Source organism: Accipiter gentilis, chromosome 25, assembly GCF_929443795.1.
Source record: "Accipiter gentilis chromosome 25, bAccGen1.1, whole genome shotgun sequence".
Classification (NCBI taxonomy): Eukaryota; Metazoa; Chordata; class Aves; order Accipitriformes; family Accipitridae; genus Astur; species Astur gentilis.
In genome coordinates this window covers 12,186,502-12,213,865 of record NC_064904.1, presented here as the reverse complement: position 1 = coordinate 12,213,865, position 27,364 = coordinate 12,186,502, and the positions used below count along the sequence as shown (strand labels likewise).

Genomic DNA, 27,364 nt, shown 5'->3' with positions numbered 1-27,364 from the left:
TATGTAGTATATTCTCAGTGTAAAAATATGCAAGTGTTAAGCCTATTTGAATGACCAACCACAAAAATACTCTTGCTCCAAAGTAATTATTTATCAGAATTCAAACACAGTTGATCTGAACTTGAAAGGTTAATACAATATAGTGTGTGTAATATTAAGGAATGGTCTGCATAATCAGTACGGTACCTTAAATGCAGAGGTGTAACTTTTTATTTTTTGCTCACTTAAAAGTGATATGATTTTAACAAGCCTATAAATAGGTTTATGAGCTAATGGAGAGAATTTGCACTCATATAGTAAAATTACACGTCATCTTTACTGATCCCAAGTGCTCCGCTAAGGTAATTACAGGCAATAGGGAAGGCAAAATGATCTCTGGTCTCTGTAGAGTAAGAGAATCTTTTAAAGGCAAATCAAAGCCTTAGGGTCTAACCAGGGATCTGGTTTAGTTATTATAAACCAGATCTCTAACTATCAGGCTATTTAAACTCTCTGGCTTACTTGGAGAACAGAAACTAAATAGTCTCACGCAGTTAATAAAGGAACATATCAATGCATCTAGGACTTCATTAAGGATTTGTTGTCTCAGTTTATGTGCAGCTATGCATGATTTTTTGCATATGATGAAGATAAAAGCCCATGACTCGTATCTTGACACTGTGAGTTGAAGTTCTCAGCTGACTTTAGGAATTCCTTTAAAATTAAATCTTTGGGGCAATTCTAATCAGGGGACTATGCTGAGGAAAAACAAAAGGTAAGTTAACTGCTACTTCCAGCAAAGGAGTGTATGCTTTTGTTCCACCCTGTTGTTGAAAAGAGTTTTTTACATCCTATTATGAATGAATGAATCTTGTAACCATAGTTTAAATTTGGAGGAAGTCCACTGAGAGCTTATGTAGACTTAACATTTAGCATAATTTGACAGTGTCTCTGGATAGTACCAAAAGAATTCTGTTGATGAAGTGTTTCTGTAAGGATTTTTGTTCTGAACTTGTTTGCCTTCTAATAGCAGAATATGCAATGCTCAAACCAAACTTTTAACCATCTTTTTATATAGAAATTTTCAATACAATTTGAATGTCAATGGGTAATGAACAGCATGTTATATGCAGCGATTGGGCTTTCAGTATCGATTTATGAATCAAACATTAATAGTGACATCTCATTTCTGAAATCAAATTAATCCGTTGTAATCTAAGCTATTCCATTTCACATGTTGTTTTGCTTGTTTACAATGGTGGTGTGGATTATCTTAAATATAGTATTTTTGTCTGTTTTCAAGCTAATGATGGAAATTGGCCAATACTTAAACAGAGCTCAACCCCTGTGATAAAACCCCCTCAGATCTCCAACACAGACTGGAAAGAATCAAGCATGGATACTGCTTTAAAACAAGGAACTATATCCAGCCAGCCTTTGCCAACTTCAGTATTAGGAAGTACTGATAAACTGGTGGGTTTCATATGTGATATATCTATAGATCTGTTTTACTGAAATTATGAACCTTTGGCTTCCATAGCTGAACTCACTTCAGTTACATACACATTCAGTTTCCCTGCTGCTGATTATTTAAAAACTCATAATTACCTTTGTATTCCTCCTGTTCCTTTCTGTTCTTATCACATTACAATTTATAGTTTGGTTTTTTGTTCGGGTTTTTTTTCTTTTTTTTTCAACTTCAGTAGTTCGTATTCCTTCCTGTTCTTTTACATATCTGGTCTCCCCTTTTCTCTCCCATTGCTCCTCCTAATCATCCCCCCCGCCCCACCTTCCTATTTTTCTAATTCAGATCTTCATTGCTCTTTTTCCTGGTGTAGATTATCACTTTTTCAGTGTTCTTTTTCTAACAAAAATCTCACAAAGTCATTAAATCCATCCTTGAGTACGTCCACTGGTGTTGTCTATCTGCACTGTTGTTCTAGTACATTATGAATTCTTTAAGACTGTAATCTTTAAAAAATAAGGACCTTTTCTTTAAATAGTTTTGGTAAACTGTTATCACACTATATATTGTCAAATACATCACCAACTAGATACTGAGATCCAGAACCTAAAACAAGTTATTCAGGCTTTGACAGTATGCAAATAGTTTTGAATTCATATTAATGTATTATAGCTGAAGATGCCTTTAAACAGTGGCCTGTGTCTGATGTATGATGAGGACTTGTGATAAATTCAGGTAGAATCATATCTAGTGATTAAGGAACACAAATTGTTTATATTGACTCCTTTGCTGTCACACAAGATTATTAGTATGTTTTGTTGAGTGAGGTTTATTCTTGCTCACAAATACTTAATTAAATGGTGTATACTATTTATTGTTCTTACATAGGGTCTTGACCTGGGGAAGGTGCCATCCACAGTTCCTGGTGTAAGCAAGCAGTTGCCTCAAAACTATGGGACCTATCCAAGTCCAGTTCCCTTAGGAACAGGTTCTACAAATTCTCTAGAAAGAAGGAAGGATGGCAGTCTGCCCAGACCTGGCACCAGTATAACAAACCGGCAAAGACCTGTTCCACTTCCGCCGCCAAGCAATGTGCATCAGCCCAGTTCTTCACAACAGATTCAACAGAGAATTTCTGTACCTCCCAGCCCTACATATCAACCTTCTGGTCCCCCCTTGTTTCCAGGAGGAGATGGCAGGCCTGAACTCCCTTTAACTGTGGCAATCAGACCTTTTCTAGCTGATAAAGGATCAAGACCTCAGTCTCCCAGAAAAGGGCCACAGACAGTTAACTCCAGTTCCATCTACTCAATGTATCTTCAGCAAGCAACACCACCAAAGAATTATCAACAAGCTGTATACAACACCTTAAATAAGTCGGTAAAAGCAGGTAGAATATATTTTGCTTTATTTTTTTTCTTTGAAATAGACTGTTAACATCTACTTATTGGGCTTAGTTTACTTTCTCTATCAATTTGAAAAACTTGTCTAAATCTGTGAGAGGAGGAGAGATATTTTTATGTATGCAGCATGGCAGAAAAGTGAACCCATATATTTTTGGAGTGATAAATTAAGTGTACATTAAATTACCTTTTATTTAAAACAAGAAACAATAGAACAATACAGTCTGGATACTGTCTACCAATACTTTCAGAAACAAGTGGAAAAAACAGTGTCTAGAGTTTTTCTCCTCTTACTCTTTCCTCATGAAAGAGGAAAAACATTCCAGGTGTTACTTGTAGCTTATAATTGTAATAAGCATCACCATCACCAACAGGTGAGTATTTATTTCTGTTTTGATAGGTTCCAATATCTTTGATTTTTTTTCTTCCTATGTTAGTGTCAAACAAGTAGCAACAGAGACATATGCAGTTTATTTACAAATATTTTATTATGTAATTTGAGAACAGTTATTCACTGTTTTCCATCTCTCTCCTCTTCAGTTTATGGAAAACCTGTATTACAGTCTGGTTCGACTTCTCCCTCACCCTTGCCATTCCTTCATGGTTCTTTGCCTGCCCAGACTTCCTCACAGCCACAATCTCAGCCTCAGACTGAGGTCTCTGAAAAAGATCAAGAGCTGGAAAATGCTCCACCATCCAGTGAAAACAGCAATGTGGAAAACATTCCTCGTCCTCTCAGTCCTACTAAGCTCACACCTATTGTGCATTCACCCTTACGATATCAAAGCGATGCTGACCTTGAAGCTCTGAGAAGAAAACTGGCGAATGCTCCTAGGCCATTAAAGAAGCGTAGTTCTATCACTGAACCAGAAGGCCCAAGTGGACCAAATATACAAAAATTATTGTATCAGCGCTTTAATACTCTTGCTGGAGGAATAGAAAGTGCTCCTTTTTATCAGCCAAGCAATCCACAGGACTTCATAGGCATCTTAGCTGATGTTGATAATGGTAACACTAGTACCAATGGCAATATTGAAGAACCTATTTCTGTGCAACCTACAGTTCCTCTTCCTGATGAGCCACCCCCTTCGTCAGATGCCAATGATAATGAATTACCTTCTCCTGCTACTGAGGAACTGATAAGCACTGAAACCACAAATCAAACATCTGAGACAACTGAAGATAACAACAACAATCCTGCTATAGTTCCTTCTACTGAACAGTCATCCAGTCCCACGCCTGAAGTCAGTTCTCCAGTAGAAGATGAAGCTCCTTTGCCACCTGCTCTTCCTCCTCCACTTCCCCCAGTAAGTAACAAAGCAAAAAGACAATTTTGTGAACTACAGAATTTGCCATGTGTTTAAGCATAACTGGAAGATGGTAAGCTTATGCTAAATGGTATGTTTGCAGTTCAAGTTTCATGATAGTAAAAGAAAAGAAAACTGGGGGGCTCCAAGGAGGATTCTGATGGATTAGTTTCTTTACTACTGTAGCTGTTTAATAAGGAAAATATGCATACAGGCAACAGGAGATTGTGTGTGTACTTTAGGCTGTAGAACTTCTTGGGGGATATACTCTTCTTGTAGAACTAATTCTGGAATCTGAGATTCCATGAAAAGTATTTTCTTCACTTCCCTGGGCCTACAAAGATAACTATTTGTATGAAACTAAGGGTAAGCTATGCCAGTGGGAAGCTGTTTAATTTGCAAGCAAGCTGAAATAACTGTTCTGGGAGAAGTGCACTCCTTTTCCCCTCTCAGCAGAGATGTGAGACCAGGGCTAACACTAACAGCAACACAGCTGACTTGTTTTAGCAGAGACGTTTTTCTAATGGGCTTGTCGCATAATTTGAATTGCTTTCCAAGGCCTTCCTCCAGATGCACCAAAATCTTATAAATACTTGTCATTACCAAAATCTACAGCATATGGAGAATTGAAAATAGGGAGAAAACTGAGTTTTATTCTTAGTTGTTGATATGACTCACTTTAACATCAGTTTCAAAGAATATCTCCATTTTTTGATTCACGTAGGGACCTTGCGTTCCTCTGATAATTTGACAGCAGTGTGCACAGGGCCATGTAGGCATTTTCCATGAGCACAAGTGGGCCAGGATACTTCTGGGAAAATGAAATATGCTAGCAACAGATATTATTCATACTGAGAGAGGTTTATTTTCCAAACTGAAATAGCCATACTAAATAGGAGCATAAATGAAAATGGATCTTGCAGTACTAGAGCCTAAAAGCATTCTGTAAAGGCTGTAATTAATAATAGATTTTTTTCTTCTGGAAAGTGACAAGGACACACGTGAATGATTTCAGAATATTCTCAAAATACATTTAAATGCGTTTCAGATCTTGAGAATGCTTCTGCTGATAACACCAGCTAGAATGTCATATAAAATAACTTCACATTCTGTGCTTTTCTTTCCCACAGCAAAACTCGTAACTTGTCAGTACTGACCTACAGCAGGTACTTTTGCAAATTCAAGGCAAAAGATTCCTCTGAGTAGAGACTGATACTTAGGCTTAATTGTGTCATGCTTTCTAGTCTAAGCAAAAGTTTTGACAGTGTCTCGGACAATCCACCAGAAACACATTCATCTTATATTAGATAAAATTAAGATAGTGGTGCTCAAAAACCATTGACTTAAGTACTTCATTACTTGTACTCACTGCCTTTAATTTGAAGCTTCTGAATTATATTGGCATGCTTTTTCATTTTTGAACCGAAGAAGACATAGTAAGGTATCAAGCCTTTTATTTAGAGACGTTATAATAGAAACGTTTGCATAGTTCTAATTACCATTTAAGGAGGATGAGATTCTTAATCTAGTTTAAAAGTAACTGAATAATTTGTAATACTTACGCAACCTGAAATTATGCCTTCCAACCTTCATCTCTACTCAGACAAAACGTACCAACTTGAAGAAACCTAACTCGGAAAGAACAGGCCATGGTTTGAGAGTGAAGTTCAATCCATTGGCCCTCCTCCTAGATGCTTCTTTGGAGGGAGAATTTGATCTTGTACAACGAATCATATACGAGGTGAGCTTCTAAACAATGGCAACTTTAAATATTTAGGGGAAAAAAAGCAGAAGTGCTTAACTATTTTATATTTTCAATAGGTTGATGATCCCAGTAAACCAAATGATGAAGGAATTACACCTTTGCATAATGCCGTGTGTGCTGGTCATCACCACATTGTGAAGTTCCTGCTTGATTTTGGTGTAAATGTAAATGCAGCAGATAGTGATGGGTGGTAAGTGTCAAGATTTTTAACTTAGCATCTGGGAGAAACACCATTTTGATGCTCATTCAAAATTTAGTCAAGACTTGTTTCCTGTTTTGGAAACAACTTCCTTCCCCTTTACCCCCAGCAAATGAGCACATTGTAATTTCTAGGTGGTGATGAACTCAAATGCAAGGTTACACTGTGTTCAACTCATGTGCAAGCACACTTAAATCATAAAGTATACTACATTTTGGGTTTACGTGGTGGTATAGTTGCATTTCTTGTTCAGATGCTGAAATAATTAACCTGTAAATAAAAAATGCCAAAAGTTAATTTGTTTAAGTTTCATCTTCACATAACCCACCACAGATTTTGGTGTTCTTGAAGAATCTAGCCTTACAGATAGATGTAGCACTTCTGAAGCATTTGGAGGGGATGTGAAACCTTGTGGTGCTGATCTGTTTCACCTCTCACCTTTGTTTTACCTTTCAAATGTCCTCATATTGGCAGCAAATACCCTTTTATACCCAGTAGTTTTGTAAGCTATGAAAATTGACATTTTTGCTAGCATCTCTTATAATGTTTGGCTTCACCTCCAGTGAATCGGGTCAATCCTGGAATCCACTCCAGTTGCTTGACAGGTTTTGGACAATGCATACATATACTATAATCATAAAAATTTCCTTTAAAAATAGGCTAAACTCTGTATTGCAAGACAAAATAGTTAGGATTCATGGAAGTTTGTTCTTACAAGTGTACATTTTTGCTTTATTTCAGGACACCCTTGCATTGTGCTGCTTCTTGCAACAGTGTTCATCTCTGTAAACTACTGGTTGAATCTGGGGCAGCTATTTTTGCTTCAACTATAAGTGATATAGAAACTGCTGCAGACAAGTGTGAAGAGATGGAAGAAGGTTATATTCAGTGTTCCCAGTTCTTGTATGGTAAGCTGTGACACTACTTTACAAACTTTTTTAGCTTTTCCAAAATTCATCCCTTTTTGTGTGTCTGATCTGCATGAAACATCTGCTTAGGCCCCCAGCTTGATAATACTGCCTGTCACCTACCTGTTCTTTCAAAATGCTAAAAACAGAATAGTCTTTTCATTATTACGTTGCTCATAGTCCTTCTGTTGAGTTACTTCACAGGCTCCTTCTAATGTTACAGATTTTTAAAGTTTAATTTGGCTTAATTTCAAGGAATGCTTCCATGGGGAGGTTTTGACAGTAACCATGAATTGCGAAGTATCTTGATAGAGATACTCCAACTTCCAGATGCCCAAATTTCTAGCAGGTCACATGAAGAAACATGTATACTTTATGAATAATTAACTTACAGAATGTACTTAGTTACTAAGATATATTTTGCAAGAAGAGTATCTTGATGGTGCAGACAAATTTTTAATTTACATCAGAGGATATAAGCTTCATTAAGGATCTATATACCTGACATGGTGCAGATTTTCAAAAGCTTCAAGTGCTACTGTATAAGGCCTTCTGTAGAAAGCAGACCTGTGAGAAAAATATAGCAGTTCTATAAAACTGCTTTGCTCAAAACATTTGTAAAGCTATTTTTATCCTCATTTGAATAAAGGATTGTAAAGTTTCTATTGCATATGTAATGAGAGAAAAACCTCATGCTCTAAATTGGTTTAAAATACTCTGTAAAATGTGGCTTTGTCATGCAGTTTAATTTCTGAAAGCATTTCATCATGGAAGTACTGAAAAGTGTTCATGAAATTTTATTAATAATAATAATAAAGACTAATATTTGGGCCACAGTGTTCCATACTAAAAATCTCAAGAAGGAAAAATAGGATATTTTACCATCTAGTGTGTTCTCTAATTTGTTGTTAACAGGAGTGCAGGAGAAGTTGGGAGTGATGAATAAAGGAGTGGTGTATGCTCTGTGGGATTATGAAGCCCAGAATAATGATGAGTTGTCATTCCACGAAGGCGATGCCATTACTATTCTAAGACGCAAGGATGACAATGAAACAGAGTGGTGGTGGGCCCGCCTCAATGATAAAGAAGGCTACGTGCCTAAAAATCTTCTTGGGGTAAGCTTTTTTTAAGTTACCTTCTCCCTTCTATTTTCCACTTCCTCCTGAAGTGGAAACACAGGATGGGTCTTTGGCCAGAATCACTCTGTGTATCATCTGGATACACTGCTATGAAGTGGTGCAAGGTAGATTATCCTTATTCTCTCTGGCCTCTCTGTCACTGTAAACAAAAAGGAGCAGCTATGGCTAGGAGATTAGTGCTGGTTTTTATTTGGCAAGTTAGTGTATTTATTTAATATGGTTTATACTTTCATCTTTAGCAAGATTTGTTTTCCCCTTGGCTAAAATACAGGGCTCCTATGTAAAGTGCAGTGGCTTTATTAGGCAGCTCGAAGCTTTGGCCCAGGAAGTTCTTTAGGAAGGTTTTTAATACCTGGCTCAAGATAAGCAATGTACAGATATGTACAAATCTAAAACAGGGAACAGCCTTGAAGATGACAACCATAGGCAAGTTGTTTATGCTGCTCTTAGTCAAATGGAATGCTGCTGTCATGAGAGACCAGGAATGTAAGGCTACCACGTAGAGATACAGAGGACAAAATGCATAAGAAAATCTTACAGAGCAGGAAATAAGCTCTCTGTAGGGCTTGACAGGGAATTCTTGTACTCGCATAAAAGCATCCTTTAGTCTAGTCTGGGATCCTGAGCTAAATGAAGTCATTTTCAGAGGAGCATTTCTGCTGCTGTTGACAGGAGTAAGTCAGACCTCAGCCTCCTGCTGCTTCTGGTTTAATTTTTCAGAAGTTACCTAAGAAAATGCTGTAGCTTAGAAAAACCTCACCCCCAAAACACTTCATCAGCCAGTTCTTGTTAACAAGTACCCCTTGGTTATAATTGAATTGATTTATATTTAACTTGGTATCAACCATGCAAAGCCTAATACTTGTATTCTGTTTTTACAGTTATATCCACGAATAAAACCCAGACAGCGAACCCTTGCTTGAATTCAGTTGTACAACAATGCAATACCATGCTGGTAACTGGAAACTTAAAACATACACTGGAGCCATCATTTTTGATCATTTCACACGGAAATAAAACTATGATATTTAGTTTTAATGGTGCTTTCTCTTGTTAAATGGACAGCATCCACAGTTTTGAAGATCTGCAGTTTGTAAATGAGGATCGTTTTTATGTGACCCACCACTGATGAGGAGAGCGATACCTCCACTACCTACAGTGTTGCGCCAACTATCGTCTAAAGCAGTGTTTTAAGTTAAAGTTCCGTGGTAGGAGCTTTCTTGTGTTAAATGTTCAGAGGTGTCATTTCCAGAGTGCAGATAAGCTGTCCAGTCTGCTCCAACCCCACAGTAACTGTCCCATGTCAGGATTTTGGATATTTTGTTCAATACCAGTGAATGTTGAGTTCTCATTACTAATCAACTCTTTGGGTTCTATGATACAAGATCTTCACCTATTACATGCATAATTAAGTAGTCACCAAAGCTTGATGAAGGCTAGGATTTTAAGTGGTAACATGCTATACACTTAAATCCTAGTCTAGACAACCCCAACAAAAGCTTTATATAGTCTAGCATCTAGTATTACTTGCGTTTAGAATCAAGGTAGAGAACTAACAAAACAACAGTATTTGTACACTTCTCAAAATCCCTACACAATATTTCACTTGGTGTTTTATTTTCTTACTATTCAGCCTACAGCACCAGTGTTACCTCTACTAATATAAAGGTTCCCCTACTAACCACCTGGGCTTGTCCATCCTGGACAAAACAGTACTGAACTTGCAGCAGCTTAAGGGATTTGTACGTCTGCATGGATGAAAGTGCAATAGTTGAAAAGGGTAAGAGTCTGGTAAGGGTTATACTGTGTAATTTGAAGTCTGCCTGAGTCAGTCTAGAAGAAAATATGAAGGACTGGATAGAAGTAGTAAGAGGGTTGTGTAGATGCTAAGTCAAGGAGAAGAAAGAAATAAGGTTTAGAGAAGGATTTAAGAAAGGCAGTAGCTTATTTGAGGACAGTTTCTGTGGTTCTTGGCAGCCTACAGCTGTTGCCAAGGCAAGTTATGCAATAACCTATTCCACTACATTGTAGTTTGAAGCAAAAAAATAATAAAAAAAAGCACTTCACTGGAATTTTAATTGTACATGATTTTATATACCAAAAGTATATTTTGAATTTCCCATTATAAGTTTTAGATGTATTTCTTGTAATTTTCTCCCATTTAACAGTATGCAATTTGATTAATTCTTCATGTACAAGTTCTGTGTATAATTTATATATCCATTTCTGCAGTGCTGTAACTTGCTTTTACCACAGGTTAGCATTAACTGTATATATTGTGGTGAAAAGTGAAAGGGTATTATTGTTGAAGAATTTGCTACATGAACGTGATGATTTCAAGAGCCTATGATACACTAATTCAGAGAACATGTAAATGTGCACAATAAAGTACTGCTAAGGCATGGCTGCATTCTCCAGTATTTTTACATAGGTAGCCAAAGTAGACCTGCCTTTGGTCATAGTCTACGTAAAGACTAATTCTAGCTTGCCGTGTTCTATCTAACTCAAGTTTCCTCACTGTTTCACCAGCTGCACAGAAAACAACTTGCTAAACAGTTTTGGAACCTCCTTACACCACTATTCCAACTGTGACAAATTAATATTTGTCTGAACAAGCTCTCAAGGGTCCTTTAAACACACTGACAACTGAGCCTTGTGTGCTTGTTTACTCAATTTTTACCAGCATAGGAAGACAGAGGGAAGAAAGACACTTGGGTCAGCACGTGTAGCCAAAGGATTCATGCCAATAGTTGAAGCAATTATCAACACTTAGAACTAGAATTAGGGTGGTGTTTATAAGAAGTCAAAAGTTTCAGAGAGCAGAGACCACAGCATCCATCATTAAAGAAGTTATGTATTGTGAAATTAAATATCACCTCATTCTTTTAAATAAGTGAATTAATTTATTCATATTTGTACATTAAATTGTATACAATTCAACTAGCATTACAGTTAGATTAACAAAAGCTAGTTACAAAAAAGAAAATACAAAACTAAAAATTATTCTGGAAGCTTATTTATTACAGAAGTTAAGTTTCAAGGTCATGTTCATGTAAGTCCAATGTGGTGGTATTTGGTGAAGTATTTATATGTTTAAAATTAAATGTTTAAAAAAACCCAAGTGATTTCTATAAAATCATATCTAAGGCAGACTTTATTGTACATTGATTTTAAACATTTGGATAGAGGGAAAAACCTGAGATCTATACCCAAAAGCTATTCTCTGCAGAAGAGACATACACATTTGTTTGCTTTTTGTAGCAAACAGTATTTATAATTGTTACTATAAAAGTTGTGCTGTACATTAGCTGTAGTGCAGGTCACTTTCCTATTAAGTGCCAATAAAGGCTTAACAAAATATACAAAGTCTTAAAAGGTGAAGCTGTTTAAAGCATTAATTGTATACATATTGCACACTATAGTGAATACTCATACTCACATTGCATTTGCCAGTTCTTACATAATGAACCACACTGGAATGAGAAAGGGTCAAGAACAGCAAATGTTACCAGCTGTCAAATTAGCAAAAAGTGAGAGGCAGGTCCATGGAGGCTGGTGTCTTCCCTCAAGCGGTCAACAGTTTGCTGTTCTTACTGGTCCCGGGACTCATAAAGAAGTTTTGTTGCCTAGCATGAAGGCAAAATGTCATTGTGTTAAATGAAGTTTCACTTGCAGCCACTTCCATCTCCTTCCTACCCGTCCAAATGTTTCCTTTAAACCCAAGACTTTAAATTCTTCCCCTCTTTTCCTTAGTCTAAGGCATTTAATAGCATTTACATAGGCACTAGAGTAACTTTTGTGACTATTTCAGGGTTACTTTAAGTGCAGAACCTGAGGTCACTGAAGACTTTAGCTCAACACCTTTGTTTCTTCTTGGTTAGAAATTATCCCTTCTCATCAAAACTGCCTTTAGAAAAGCTAGAAGTAATAGAAGTTTCTAAGATCTTGGTAATCTGTCTGATCACATGCAGTAAACAGTTACACTGATATTCCTCCTACCCCTTCTGCCTCCTCCTTGCAAAGTTTTGAGGTGTTCCATGTCTCATTCTATAGGATCAATCAACCCCCTGCAGTGGGAACAGACATGCATTCTCTAGCTGCAAGTCCTTTTATGTGGTATTAACTAGCATCTCTGAAAGTCTCACTGCACTGGTCAGTTACTCCAAACTGAACTATCGAAGGAGACAATTCTGGGGCACAGAGAGGGTGTTAGGGTGTTAAGGTTATACATGAAGTGCCGGTTCTCACCATATTTGTAGGAGTTGCATTGCTTGTGAAAGACGAAGTGGAATAGATCTAAGGAAGAGCTAAATTGTACTCAGACAGCAATACAAAGTTTGAGTGTGCTGTGCTGAACACAGAGTTAAATGCTGGGGTTAGGGGTTGCTGGGGAGCTTAACGACAGTGGTAGAGTAGCAAACAGCCACACACTTGCATTTGCAGACAGCTTATAAATTACAGTTCTAATTATCAACTGATTGGATGAACAAAGTTCCAGAACTATCTGGGGTGGTTTTGTTCTTGTCTCCCGTAACTCTGACTTATGAAATAGGAAACTTCAGTTTCATTAGCCATACAATGCCTAGCAACAAAAGATGAAAGTCTTCCCCAGGGTCCTGCCCCCACCTCTGTTCCTGTTTTCAAAAAATCAACAACTTTGAACCTTCATGAAGTAGTAAAAACAATTAGCCGAGTTTAGGTTCAAGAGAGTATTTCATAATGCACATTCTTCAGTGAGTAACAAAAACCCAAGGAACCTGAAAGTCCAATTCCTACTTTTCACCTAACACACATAAGATCTTAGGAAACCCTTTGTAGTGTGTACCTTCCTTCAGCTATCCGAGTATAAAGCTAAAGTCATGTTCACAACAACCATTCATAGCTTCTGTTTTCTTAGCAACAAGGCCCTAGAATCCTTAAATAAAAAAAAAAATTAAAAAAAAGACTCCTAAGGCTGTGTGTGCTCTCTTTAGTGCTACTAAGCACCCTATGTAAAGATTTTCTTCAGCCTTCTGGAAGTTTTGCCTCCTTTGCTTACCTTATGCATAGCTGCCAGCCAGCTTGCTGACAGCTTCTTGTTACAGCTGAAGTCTTCACTAGCTGTAAATTTCATCTGCGTTAGCTCCTCTGATCCTGGTACCTTATACTGCAGAATCATACCTATGGCACGAGTATTACCTCCTGAAAAAAAAGGAAATAAAATCAGGAACAGCAACAGGTTTTACCAACTAAGTAACACAACTTCTTCTAGCTAATACGCATGTTTGAAGAAAACTAGCTCATCACTTAATTCAAAGCACTAGCAACTGCAGGTGCAGTAACAACTGCCACATCAGAGGAGGTAGTGACCATGGGTGTTAGTGCCAGGCAATGGAGTGTGGAGACTCGGTATCATTCAATTCTCCCTGGAAACCACTGAGGCAGAACTTGTACAAGCCATGAGATAAAGCCGCTAGCTACACACACTAATACCCTCATATTTTAGTATTAGCATGTCTTCTCTTAAGTAGGTGCCATAGTTTCATACTGCAGCCTGCAGCTGGCAAACTGAATTACTTGTGTGCAGTTAGAAAAGTGATAGAAAAGAGGGATCCCTGCTTGATCCAAAGTCTGGCATAGCAGTCAAAAGTCCTTCCAAACATTGGGAAAGATGCTTATGCAAGACTAGATAACGACAGGCAACGTCATTTGCTTCCTGAACAAAATCCGCTACAAAGGACATTGCTCTGACAACAGTGTGATAGCAAGATGTTTGTATCTCTTTTACTCTAGCTGTATAGAGGTTAAGATAAGCCAAAGCAAAAATACAGAAATGAAACAAAAGCTTTGTTTAGAATACCACACTTTATTGGCACTATTTCCTGAAGCAGTAGAGCATAAACTAAGCCCCAGGAACAGCACCACTGTATACAGAAAGACACCTTCTGCAAAATTCTTTTTAAACAAACGTGTGTGAGAGGGCTCCTGGGGGGCCATTACTGCAAAACCCAAGCAGCCAAAGAAAGACAATCTCAATCTAAGCAACCTGATCGAAAGCCTGCAAGCAGTGTTCATAAAAGTAGCCATTTGCTCCTCTTGCAGGGGAGCAAGTGATGAAGTTGGATTTTGGTTTATCCTACATCTACCTGGTCAAAGTAACAGATTAAGGGGCTACCCAAAGATAAACCAGTGGAAATCAAACACCTACAGCCTTGACCAGTTTGCCCAGGTCTGGTATTCCAGGACATTACTGAGTCAGGCAGAACACACCTTGCATTACGATGTCTTACTTCTTTTAAAGATGTGTAAAAGCAAGCCATTAATTAACAGTTTATTTATTCAGTGCAAAGCTTTACTGGACAGTACAAAAGAAGCATATTATTCATTTCTGGTATACACAATTCATCACACCTCTGCTGAAGTAGATGACATGTAATACTCTGTATGACTAAAGATACTATTTCTCATCTTCCTTTCTCTCTTCTAGCATGGACAATAGCACATGTGGTCTAAAGGCGGCCTTGAGTGTTTTAGTTCTCCTCCAAAAAGTTATAAAAAACATTCATTCTCAGTTTATTAAACAGACAGATGGGAAGAGACAGGTACATGTCAGATTTGAACATAACTTAAGCTGAACAGCTAGAGATCAAGCGAAAAAACAGCACTGCAGAGGAAGAAAGATGGAGAGGGGCCATGACAACATGCTTAGGTGAGTCATGCTCAAAGGTACTGGCGATACCTTCAGTAATATGCTGGCTCTCCAGAAGGCTGGTGTAAGTGTGAATATCTTTTTCTACCATCAAGAAGGCAGGCAGGCAAAAAGATACAGCAGTCAGAAGAGTAGTAAACAAGAAACTACAGGAGCATTAAGGAACTCAGCAACAAATCTGGTTGATTTCAGTACCAAGATAAGTTCATTGAAGTTAACATGCTGTACTGACTGAATATTGCACAGATAGGCTGTCTGATTAGAAAATTCCAGCAGTGACAGAGGTGTTGTTAGAGAACAGTTATTAAAATTCCTGACCTTGTTTGTTCTCATTTCAGTGAAATCACATTCAAGTTCATCCTGAAATACTCTAAAATCTGGTAAGAGATGAGGCAGTAAGTAGCTGCCCTCTGATTCAGGTGTTACCAGTTTCATGTGGCCACCCTTTAATCTTAAATGAAGTGAAGAAAGCATAGTTTAAGTATTTATATCCCCCTTCACCCCCCGTTTCTCTCTCACTTTCCTCACAATTGTACCAGTAGAAAAGAAATCCCAGCTGGATTCTGAAATGGAAGCTACCAAAGACTAACAGTTCCCTCATAAGCTTTTGAATCAATAGATGTTTATATTTAGCCAAGAGAAAGGATCAGAACAGATGATGACCACCTTTACTCAGGTTTATCAAGAAGCTCCCCCATATTACAGCTGTAATTCTTAGGTTTTTCCCCAAAATCCCACTAGCCAGACAGGGTTGCACACACTGCACTTCATTCCCAGAGCAGTTTTAACATAGTTACACCTAAGTTACCAATAACCTAGAAATGCACTGTCTAGCTCAAACAATAATTACAACGTCACTTATTTTTTTCTTAATAGTTAATCTGCAATCAATGAAAAATTTACCTCCAGGAGTAAATCCCTCTGTAAGTATCTGAACAGTTGAAATCTGTATAATTTCAATTTCATAGTGGCTGTCTCCATCCAAAACCAGATATCTACATAACAGAATAAAAACTTCTTTAAAAAATGGGGGTTTTCCTACCATATCAAGTCCAAATCAAAGGGAAAAAAACCCCATAATCTCTCAGTGACTAGCTGTTTATATGTTCTTTGGGGTGGGGAAGGAGAGAAATCAAGCAGGAAAAATTACTTTTCATTGAAGTTCTTCACTTAAAGGGAAAAAAAAACCAAACCACAAAACCTACAGTTCAGTTTGCCAGGAGACCCTTTCAAAATATTAAAAGCATTCTTCCAAAGTTCTGGGGGAAGAAGAGAACACAGAGTCTAAAGTGTTCTAGCCAACCAAATTATAGGGATGACCAAAGTAATGCTTTGGCTGTAATGTTAAGCAATACAGTGCAGTGTTAGAATCATTCCAAAATAAGCTTTTTTCAGTGGCTACAGATTTTTCCCTGCCTCCCCCCCCCCCCCCTTCTATGATTCCCCTATCAGCTGGCAAAAAAACTGTGTTCCAGTGGGACTGAGAGGCATTATCAGTGAGTGGAGGTCCACCATTCCAAGGCATTCAGATCCACACTGCTAGTAAATTCAAACAAACTTACTCCAATAAAATTTTATCCATCCTTTCAGTCCAATTACTCTCTCCAACATCCCCACATCATGTTAATCTTATTTTGTTTAGGTTATTAGATAATAATATAGCTGTATGTGCAACAATACAGTTTACAAGTGCAATTCTGTCAATCTTTCTCACCTCTGATTGTTGGAAAGTCGACAAACCATGAGCTCAGATTTATCAGATGTTCCTAGAGTTACAAAGAATGTAGCACCTGGAAAGAAATGTTTTAGTATTCTAATGCAGAGTTTAGGAAGGAACATTCAAGTATCAAAAAGGTTAACTGATTTTTACTTACTGCACCTAATACACTGAATTGGGTGAATTAAGAAACTAATTGAAATGTTAAACTGATTAACATCAGCAGAATACTCAAGTATAAAAAGCTGATCTTTAATTATGATGTTCTGAATCACAGGACCTTTCACAATTGCTATGTAATTTCTCCCACATGTTGTAGAAATACAGATGATATCCAAGATTAATCTTTTAAAAATGGCAACAGATTTGGAGATGGCAAAAACAGGCAATTAAAAACCCTATCTTGTCACCATAATACAAACTATTGTTTCAGTATTTAAAAAAAAAAAACTGTCAGAAGAATCTAATAGCAGGATGCGCCCTTCAGCTCTACACTTAGTAAACACACCTCTTTTTCATTACTGAAGGCTAGTTCAGTCTTACTTTGAGGTCAATGAAATTCAGCCTTCATGTTATGTTTCTTCCTGCTCAAAACAGCTCCTTTGACATCAGGAAAGTCATCTTAGCTACATTAGTGAAGTGATTCATAACTTAAAATAAAGCAGACTACATGCCTAACCACTTTATTTCCTCCATGCCTCACGCTCCCTGTATTACCTAATCCCAACACTGTTGGTCTGGGAAATGAAAAAAATAACAACATACAGCCCTGCCAAATTGTCTGCAGTCTATCTCCATAATCTGAACCACGTGGCCTCAGACAGCTTCACCTTGCTGCCTATTTCACAACTTTACACAGTCTCACTGGCCCCTCAGCACAGGCCCCCAGGCTGCTGCTGAAGCAACAGAGAGGCAACAGCGCAAAACTGCCAAGATCATCACAACCACCATCTGAGATCTGTGGCTCTACAGCAAGCCAGGAACAACTTCAGACTTCAATTTCATAACACGAATACAAGCAGGACAATCTTTAAAAAAAGTCTTCAGTTGAAAATACCTTATTTAAAACCTCTTCTACACCCTCATTTGCAGAGTGAAGAATGATTTGTGTGTTACAGGGATGTACATACTCCTTTCTGAACCTAGAATCTCCCTAAGAACATTCATGTTAATCAGACTTGTGGTTTAGCTTACCAATTATACACATTGGCATCATGCTGAGATTTAAGAGCCCATCAAAAGGCACCGAACGATCACAGAAGATTTTATAAACTGAAGACTCAGCTTTCCTAATGTAATTGGAACACAAATTACTGTATTGCATGTAGTTTTAATGCTATGCAAAATTGACCACTTATGATGATCTGCCATCAACCATAGCTGTAGGCCATGGACAAGATCAAAGCTCAGAGATGAAGCTTGAAACAAGCGCTGTATCTTGTTAGAAAATACTAAAATATTCTCTACTGTAAATTATTTTTCATCCCTATTTAACGTGACAAGAATATGGCCAGAAGATGCATTATTTTAATAAAAATGCCAAACTGCACACACATCTGTTCTCAGAGGCATTAAAAATTCCTCTGTCTTTAATTAAATCACTCTTTGTAAACTGACTAAAAGTGTAAACTTGTCTCTAAACAAACTCATAATACAGAATTATTAAATGGCAAACAAGAAGCATGACAACAAAAAACAGTATTTAAAGGAGACAACTGCAGCTTGTTTGACAAGAGGCATTACTCTTGCTGTTTATCAGATTTGTTTAACACAGCATTTGAATAAATATAAATGAGATCAAACCAGCTTATATATGCATTCAGTCCTTACCATTCATGAGCACTTTAAGCTGTTTGTCATAAAACTCTGTTTCTTTCTGAGAGATGAGGGCACATTCAGCACACTGCCGCACAGGGTCCACAAAGCACATGCGAGGCAGAGGCACTTTTTTACTGCAGCACTTGTCACAGAAACACTTTCCACACCTTCTGCAGTGATGCTAAGCATGAGAGAACATTTTGTTTATTTATTTACAAAGGAAACTGTTAGGGAATAATTTGATAGAAGTTACTACATTAAATCTCCTCCTCCCCAAGAAACTGAACAGTTTCTCAGGTGTGAAACATACAAGTTGAGGGATAGTTAAAAGGAAATTTAATTGCTAGAGTAGTAGAAAGAAATCTCTGAAGATTGAAGACAAAGACTAAGCGTATATGAACAACAGCACTATAAGTCTTGTTGGCACTCTGTGAACACGCTTCTGACACAGACCAGACAAGACACTGAAAGGGTTTCTCCAGTGTCCAGTAAATCCTTCACCTTACTGTCAATAAAAACACAAGAGAAGCATCTTTTCAAGGTCCCTTCCCATTTCCAAGCAAAGATTTTGGGAAAGTTCAACTGGAGATCTTATTCTTCTCTCAAAACTTATTAAGTTTTTCCCACGGAAAAAGATAAGAATCTTCATACTTAAAGCCTAAAGCTATTTCTCTATCAGAAATACCAGGTAGCATAGTACAAATCCAATGAAGTTGCAAAATCAGAACTAGTTATTACACTGTGTTTCACAGCTACTAAATCTGCAACAAGTGGCTTGTGCTCCAAATCACTACTGGGGTGTGACAGTCCCAGCAGGTCTTCCTGATGCAAGTTCTCATGTCAGAACAAGTATTCCCAGACAAGCAGGAACTGATTTGTGGCTCAAAGCAAGTTTGAACAGCTTGATACAAAGAACCGATACACTGCAGTTTTGGTCAGTGTTAGGCTTTCCTTCCATATATTATGCAAAATTCTCTGGAGTACATATTTCCCAGGGCTACCTCCATTTACTTCCCAAAGCTAACACAAGTAAAACACAGCAGCCTAATGAATTAGTGCTTCTCAACCAAAACACTCAAACCAACCAACCACGATGCTCTTAACCCATCCAACTAAAACAAGAACTAGGAGAAAGTACACTCTGTGACTGATGGAAAGTGGAGAGGGAAGTGCTGATCTCTTCTCCCTGGTATCCAGTGACAGGACGTATGGGAATGGTTCAAAGCTGCACCGGGGAGATTTAGACTGGACATTAGGAAGCATTTCTTTATCAAGAGGGTGGTCAAACACTGGAACAGGCTTCCTAGAGAGGTGGTCGATGCCCCAAGCCTGTCAGTGTTTAAGGGGAATTTGAACAACACCCTTACCAACATGCTTTAACTTTGGTCAGCCCTGAACTGGCCAAGCAGTTGGACTAGATGATCATTGTAGGTCCCTTCCAACTGAAATAGTCTGTTCTAGTCTATTATTAGGATCACTAACTGACATCCTAATGCTCTTCAGGCCTCCTGAAAATGTATACCTATCTGGTATAACATATTAGAATGCCTGGTTTACAATTTCTCCTTCCCCCTCCCTCCAAACAACATACAAAGGAATGACATTCCCTGCTAAAAATCATTGCTGGCCTTTTTCGGGAGGCTGCTTTCCTTCCCCATGCAAAAACCTCAATATCAGCAGAATGTTTTCTGATAGTAGTATTCTGCACACCAGCATGCATTCCACAGTGACCTGGTTACTTTTATGTAGGAACATAATGTCACTCTAATGTTAGTGGGTTTTCTTCATATAGTGAGCCTAATTATGGTTCACAGCAATCAAGGCAGTTTACACTTTCTACTTCAATCAGAAATTCCCTTTCCCAAACCTGAGATAAATCCTGTTTTACTTTTAGAACAGAAGGAGAATCTGAGTTTTAGTTCTCCACACTTTAACAATATGGTTCTTTAATATAAGATTATAATTCATAACGCCTGAAAACGTTTGCTTACATTTCCACAACTAATTTTATCTCCCCAAACACAGCTTAGTTGATTTGGTTTCTATGTCAGTACTGATGTTAGCAGCCCACTCCAGCATGAGTTCTTCTAACTCCTCCTTTGAATGTGAATCTGTGGGTACCCAGTAAGTTGGAAAAACTCTATGTACTACACATTGAGCAAGAAGAAAAATTTCAAAGAAACATAATTAAAACAAAAATGGCCTCTACTCAGAAAAAGCAGAACAGAAACAAAAACTACTTTAAGTTACATCAGACTTTGCATGCTATTCTGCTGAAATCATCTACATTTTAAATCAAAAGAAGTCCATATTAGTATTTTGTAACAGTTAATCCTTTACATTTCATTGACGTCTCTTACCTTTCTAGTTATGAAGTCAAATTTTGTATCACACTGCATACATCTTGGGCACTAGAAAACAGTACAAATTAAGATTAATCTACAAGATTTCTAAACCTTTAATCCTACTACTATATACAACTGAGCTTTACGTTATGCCCTAAAAAAAAACACCTCCAACAAATTTCCATCCTTTGTCTTTTCACCATGGATGGCTTTCATTTAATATTGATGTAGCAAAATAACAAGACAAAAAAGCTGCCAAACTCATTCACCCTAAGGAATACTGCATCTTGCAAGCAGTCAAAACTATATTTCAGAAGTACTTATTATGCTTAATTATGTTTAGCTATTGAGATAGTCATATATTCCAGAGTCACCTGTTTTTATATAAGCTGTCATCCTCACTGTATGCTCTGTTGACTCTCTAAAACATTGTTTACGTATTTTCATGCTGTCAATACTTACACATTTTTGAAACATGCTAGGAGATACTTGGTTTTCTTCCAAGCCACTAGGACTTTTTATTCCAGCTACAAAATGTCACTTCCTGAAATATCTCTTTCCTAAAACAAGCTTACACCCACACTGCTCCCAAAAGAAAAGCCAGAAAAAAATGAAGATCCTCTCTCACAACGGAGTATTTTCTCAACTACCAGAAGTGATCAGTGATTGTCAGACAACTAAAATCTTCTTTATAGAAAGTCACCTACCAAAGGGCTAATATTCAGCTGTTAGATCACTGTATTTTCACCAAGATTTTACATATTATTATCCACCATACCAAAAACCACTCTGCAAGGCTTATAATGCAGTTATTACTTGTTTATTTGCAAATATTAATGCAAAATTATGCCTGACATCTGAACCAGGAGAACATGGTTAGATCCTGTACTAAGTTTTGTAACTCTAGAAACCAAAACTCCTCAAACCGGACTATCTCAGACTACAGCAGAATTTCATCTTAAAAACATGCCCTAAGCTGAGCCAGTGCTATTTGCTAAGAACACAGTAATAACTATTTGCCTTTAACATATTTCAATACTTAACCCTTTATCCTCTATAAATTCCTTCAGATTACAACAGCTTTTGTCTATTTCAGGGACTTTTGCTTCAGCAGATACTCAATCACTGTCACAAGTTCAACAACTACAGCCAAGAAAATATTACAACAGCTAAATTAAAATTCTCTAGAAACTTTTCACATCCTTTTGAAGTAGAAGACTGTTGATAATTTGCAATAATTTATATGAAGTGTTCTGATGTCTAAACAGAAGTTTAACAAATATGGAGTAACTGCAGTCACTGTAACGGAAGGCAAATAGCTACTTGCAATATTTGTTACAATAAGCTATCTATTTCTAAATCCTACACAAGAAAGAAGCAGAAGTAAGCGTTCCTGTATTGTTTCAAATGACTTATCAAATTAAGGCATCCAACCAGCTCTTTTCACAATGGCTACAGAAAAGCTTATTCTAACATTCACTGATGAATAACCTTCAGCATAAAGCAACTTCAGCACTCCCCAGGTTTCATCTCTGTAACAAGTAGTACTCCACAGCTAATACCACATTTTATTTCACATTGATCTTGATTTAGTGTTTTAGGTTTTGATATGTGTAGCTTAATAGCTTGTCTGTGAGCTGGACCTGGTAAGAATTTGGTATACTTTGAATTTACCAAGCATCTAACTCATTCTCTTAATGAAAACATGTATTATTTTTTTTTGCCAGAAATTAGAAAGCATAAGCCACAAACTAGGGGGAAAAAAAACGCTCTTCTAAACACTGTCCTAAATAGATTTCATACACATTGTCACACTAAACATACCAGTTGCTTTTCAGGAAGGAACAAAATTATCCATCCTCTTATTTAATAGAAACTCTAAAGAAAAATATTTCTCAATTCCAGGTAACACTGCCTGATGCACAGAGTGGTCATAAATAAACCACAAATTGAATGGCATACAGTAGTAGGCACCACAGAATGTTCTAACACAAGTAGGCTTGAAACACTGTTCCTTCAAGGCACTTCTGCTTTGAGTAACCAGAATCAAGTGAATCCCCATTTGCATAATATCAACTTCTACTTTGCCTGGGAAGAGATCTCTATTGAAGAAGATCTTGAAAGGTGAATTCTTCCTATTCATCCATATGCTGACATAATTACAGAGACTGCACGAGTATTGAATTAAGCTTTGTTGCTTGAAGGGGTTTTTATCACATTTACAGAGAAGGAAGCATGATGTTTGAGTTAACTTTTTGTGTCTTCAAGATACAGGGTTTTTAGAATTAGTGCAAATCTGATTTTTTTTGTCAAGTGGAAACAAAAAGATATGAAGTAAGAAATTAAAAATGCATGTCACAAGTATGTTCGTTTCACATACAATCAACATGCCACTAATACTGGTATCAGATTACTTCATATAGCAAGAGGAAAATGGAAGAACATCTAACAGTTATTGGATCTTGGTATTAATTTAAAAATACCAAGAGCTAGCTCATTACAAATAGAGTGGAACTTCCCACAGGTTTGCCTAAATGTGCTAACAAATTTGCATAATACTTTGGATCCAGACAGAGGTGAGAATACTGTAGATGGACAGGAAGCTATAGTTATACTTCATATGCTTTATTTGCATATACAATAACAAAGCAATTCAAGAAATGATGCAAGGTAACACCTGGTTGAGCTTGTTAACACAGTGAACTTTTGCAGATGTGAAAGTTCACAAGCTCATCAAATCGCACCTTGTAACACGCCCAACCAAAACAGCTGATGCTAGAGTGGAAAACAACACAATGCAAACATATGGCAGATATGGCTCATGATGCTTTCTGATATTACAACTGTACAAGGCCAATTCATTGCCTCAGCTACACGAACTCATCAGCAGTCCGCGCACAGCTCTGTCACACAACTAGTGCCAGCTCCAAGAGCCTGAGCCAACAGAGAACCCAGCTACATAAAGCTCAGTTCCCTCCCGCAGCAATCCAGGAGCCCTAGGGAATCACCGTCACCACATCTGTGAGCTCCTCTTGCGCATCCCAAGCTCTGAGGCACACAGCGTTCCTCAGCCACATAAAGATCTGGTACACAGCTGGATGTCATGAGGTTTGGCCACCTCTGCATTTGAACATACAAATTTTACTCAATTTCTAGTCCAACATTTCCCTAATAGGAACATCATCAGTTGAGCTCTGCTGGTGATTAACAAAGAAATTCCAGGTTAGACAAGGCACATGCAGTGACCAACATTTTAAGCTCTGTCTCAAGTCTAATGATGCTCAGCACAAATTTTCATGTTACCATCCACCTCATTATTTATATTATAAATAAGACTACCAAAAGGAAAGTTTTCTGTAGTCCGGCTTCAGTCTTACACTTCAAACTCCTCAAAATAACTGATATTTTAAGACTGTATAATCTTGTGACATAAAATTAAAAAATTGAAATCTATTTCAGTGTTAAAAAAGTTTTGCAAAACTACTAACTGCCGTAATTTTTAGGTGGCTATACTTTTACAAAATAAGCCAGCAGACTCTTCCTGCATAAGAAAAATAAAGCTACTGAATTTGTGACTGTTACTGGCTGCACAGCAGAAGACAGCATATTTGAAAAGCCAGATGAACATTTGCTAATACCAGTCCCTTGTCTTGGACAAAGAACACGTGTTTTTTTAATTACGTCTGATATGGTAACAAGAGCAAGAGTTCTTGCTGAATTAATTAACTAGATAACACTATCTCTTTAAATTTGATTTTATTAATAAAAACATGGATTCTATAAGCTTCCCTGTATATTGTGTACCTGCTTTATTTAAGGAAGAAGTCTGTAACCTATTTGGTAAACATTAACCAAAGGGATGTCAGAACTTCAACACACTTCAAGAAATCTACTAAAATAACTTTTTACAAAACAACAATAATGCAAGATAAAGAATATGAATTAACAAATGCATTTAAAATGTTTGCCTATAATACACTTCCTCTCAATAGCAAATATCTGAGTCTGATAAAAGACAACATTCAGTCACAAATCAACACCATCAGCCTATTGACCAACAGATTAGAGGGGAAAAGTTGAATTTTAAGGAGAATGAATACCTGCAGTACAACTGTAATACAAAATTCAAACTAACAACACACATCAGACTGATGTATCTAAAATATACAGACTTAATTCTTAAATATGTCTAACTAGTTTAAATAAATCCTACCACAATCCTCAAAAAAACTTCAGTTGAATTAAGATGGTACTATGTATTAGAATGAGTTAGAAGTACCTTACTCTTTTTTAAATGAAACTAGTCTGCTATAATCAACTACTGAAATATAAAACTACATTTCGGCAGGTCAGGAAGAAAACTAACTTCAATTTAGCTGTTACACACAAATTCTATCCGTTGATGATGACGATGCCAGGAATCACGTTTCCAGGTCGTGCAGGTCAGTGCAGACAGGGCACAGCAAGTCACCGACGCAGCAAAAGCAGACTCCACACAACGCAAAGAGAACCCCTTGCACAATAACTGCTCAGATTTTGCTACATGCTCCCTGATAAATACGTACCCCATCTTCAACACACCCAGTGCACCACACCACGTACGGTGCCGAGTAGGTGGGAGCACCGAGAGCTGAGCACTGATAGCTTCAAATGACACTCGGCTCCAGTCACGGAAAATTTTTTCTTACCTATACTTCGTATAAGACAGATAACCAGTTGCTACTGATGACAGGGGGGATTTTTATTTTTTTTTTTATTCCCTGAGCATGGAAGAGAATAACTTGATAAAACTCCTACAAGATATTTTAGCAGACCACTTGTTTGAAATAAGTTGAAAAAGTCACCTTCCAAAAAAGGGTGACGAGTCATGCACCTTATGACAGTAAAGGTTAGTCTGAGCTGCAGAAGCTGCACTAGCAGAGCAAGTCTCCAGAATTACTACTTTTACACAGAACTTTCTGCCTCAGGAGATACCAGGTAGGAGCAAAATTTTCTTCCTCATTCCTAACCAAGGAGGACATAGCATTCCCATACAAAACAGACCAACCATGTCAGTGTCTGGCAAAGAATGACTTTGTTTAATGACTCCCTGCCTAAATTCATATTGGCTCATCTAAAATAAATCTTAGTTCTGGTTACATTTAAATGCATTGGCATGCATCCACACCACAGAAGGCTGGCAACAAATAAACAAACAAACAAACAATTGATTCTAAGTTGTATTGGCATCTAGCTGTATGGACTGGTAACGAATAATGCACATTACATGAAATTTACTAAAACATCACGATCACATAGTTTACTTGAAAACTATTTAAAGGCAAAGTCGACTGAAACAGTCCAAGTTATTCAATACTCATTTAACACTATGAACATTCACACTGGGAGCCAGAAGGGCTGTTCTAACTTCGCCTTATTAACACTTTGCATTTTTTATTTTTTTTTAAACCAACATGGTCCTCAATTACTTAAAGAGAACGCTTCACTAAACGTTAACGCTGCACGGCTGACTACACTTTTAAGTTCCTCGCTATTTTTTGCGACAGGGCCACACACCCCTGAAGAACGACTAACAGTCCTATCCTTTCCAGTCCACTGCTCCCACCGAAATAAAACACCGTGGTTCACAACTAAAAAAACCGCACCCGGGCCAGCCTGATCCGCTGCCCGGTCCGTCGCCGAGGCGAGGCGAGCTGAGCCTGCCCGGCACCCCTCAGCACCGGGCGGGCGGGAGAGCCGGGCCAGCCCCGCCGCCCCCTCCGCGCGTCCCGGCGGCCAGCCGGCAACCCTCCCGAGCTGCAAAGGGCCCCCCCTCAGCCGCGGCGACCACCCCCCCGTGCCCCGGCAGGCAGCGACGGCGGAGGGACAGCGGGACGTGCCGGGAAACGCGGCGGCGTGCGAGAAAGGGGAAGAAGCCCCATCTCAACCCCTCGGACCGGTCCCGGCCACCGCCGGGGCAGCGGCCCCCTGAGGCGGCGAGGACCCCCCGCGGGGCAACCGGCCGCCGCGAGGAGCCGCTGGGGCTGGCGGGGGGGGGGGGAGCCCCCCGTCCCTCCCCTGAGGATGAAATGGCGGCGCCCCCGCCCCTACCGATACCTCCTTGTCAGGCACCCAGGGCGGCTCGTCCAAGCCGAAGGGGCTGCGGGCAGAGCGGTGCTCGGGCACCATGCGCAGCCCGCTGGGCGAGCGCACCAGCTTCTTGGCGTCGCAGGCCTCGCAGCCCGACATCTTCTCCCCCCTCACCACCACCCGAACCCCCCCCCCCCTCCCTCTCAAACTCCGCCACCGCTACTCTCTCCCCCGCCTCGGGACTGGCACCGCCGCTACCCAATGACCGCGCGGGCCCTTCGGAACGGGCACGGCTAAAGGCCAATGGAAAGCAGGGAGCCGCCGGTCCAGGCGCACCCGCTCCAGGCGCCCAATAGAACACTGGCTCCGGACTTCCCAACCAATCCCCTCCGGCTTGGGCTTTAAGGCTGTCGTGTTATTCCTTCCCCACCCCTTTTGGGCGCTCGAGGCGCATGCGCAACGGGAATTGCTGCCCCCCTCCTCCACCCCCGCAACCCGGAAACGCAGGGCGTCCGTGCCTCAGTCACGCCCCCGTATTCCTCGGCCGAGGAAGCGCGATAGC

General features: G+C 38.8%; 2 protein-coding genes across 12 annotated transcripts in view; one reads left to right on the top strand and one right to left on the bottom strand.

The window, feature by feature from the left end:
- The window catches only part of PPP1R13B (protein phosphatase 1 regulatory subunit 13B), a 72,274-nt gene extending 61,685 nt beyond the window's left edge, over nucleotides 1–10,589 (top strand). For 2 of the 6 annotated variants that reach the window (XM_049828373.1, XM_049828372.1), the window contains exons 10-17: nucleotides 1,283–1,452; nucleotides 2,333–2,834; nucleotides 3,388–4,154; nucleotides 5,758–5,895; nucleotides 5,976–6,109; nucleotides 6,860–7,026; nucleotides 7,942–8,141; nucleotides 9,047–10,577. In XM_049828373.1, coding sequence (XP_049684330.1) covers nucleotides 1,283–1,452; nucleotides 2,333–2,834; nucleotides 3,388–4,154; nucleotides 5,758–5,895; nucleotides 5,976–6,109; nucleotides 6,860–7,026; nucleotides 7,942–8,141; nucleotides 9,047–9,088 — 2,120 coding nt within the window. In that variant the 3' untranslated portion in view covers nucleotides 9,089–10,577. Of the gene's footprint in view, nucleotides 1–1,282; nucleotides 1,453–2,332; nucleotides 2,835–3,387; nucleotides 4,155–5,757; nucleotides 5,896–5,975; nucleotides 6,110–6,859; nucleotides 7,027–7,941; nucleotides 8,142–9,046 lie in introns of all 6 variants that reach the window. The other 4 variants (XM_049828369.1, XM_049828370.1, XM_049828368.1 and 1 more) reach the window with 4 other exon arrangements.
- Nucleotides 10,590–11,124: 535 nt separating this feature from the next.
- On the bottom strand, nucleotides 11,125–26,991 carry ZFYVE21 (zinc finger FYVE-type containing 21). Of its 6 annotated transcripts, none has more exons than XM_049828375.1 (8): nucleotides 25,121–26,800; nucleotides 20,749–20,799; nucleotides 18,401–18,569; nucleotides 16,568–16,643; nucleotides 15,757–15,848; nucleotides 14,884–14,937; nucleotides 13,204–13,346; nucleotides 11,125–11,791 (listed from the first exon to the last, which is right to left on the bottom strand). In XM_049828375.1, the coding sequence occupies exons 1-8, from the start codon at nucleotides 25,301–25,303 to the stop codon at nucleotides 11,756–11,758; spliced, it is 804 nt and encodes a 267-aa protein (XP_049684332.1). In that variant the 5' UTR covers nucleotides 25,304–26,800; the 3' UTR covers nucleotides 11,125–11,755. The 6 variants fall into 6 exon arrangements, with proteins under 6 accessions (XP_049684332.1, XP_049684333.1, XP_049684336.1 ...); XM_049828376.1 differs by lacking the exon at nucleotides 25,121–26,800 and adding an exon at nucleotides 26,824–26,991 and having other exon boundaries at nucleotides 11,130–11,791; XM_049828377.1 differs by lacking the exon at nucleotides 25,121–26,800 and adding an exon at nucleotides 26,830–26,991 and having other exon boundaries at nucleotides 11,134–11,791.
- Between the last annotated feature and the right edge of the window lie 373 nt (nucleotides 26,992–27,364).

Coding starts and splice junctions, on each gene's coding strand:
- ZFYVE21 (XM_049828375.1), bottom strand. CDS start 25,303: ATGGGGTACGTATTTATCAGGGAGCATGTAGCAAAATCTGAGCAGTTA. Junction 14,938..15,756: donor AGAGGGATTTACTCCTGGAG/GTAAATTTTTCA, acceptor TCTTGATGGTAG/AAAAAGATATTCACACTTAC. Junction 11,792..13,203: donor GGCTGGCAGCTATGCATAAG/GTAAGCAAAGGA, acceptor CCTTCATGCTAG/GCAACAAAACTTCTTTATGA.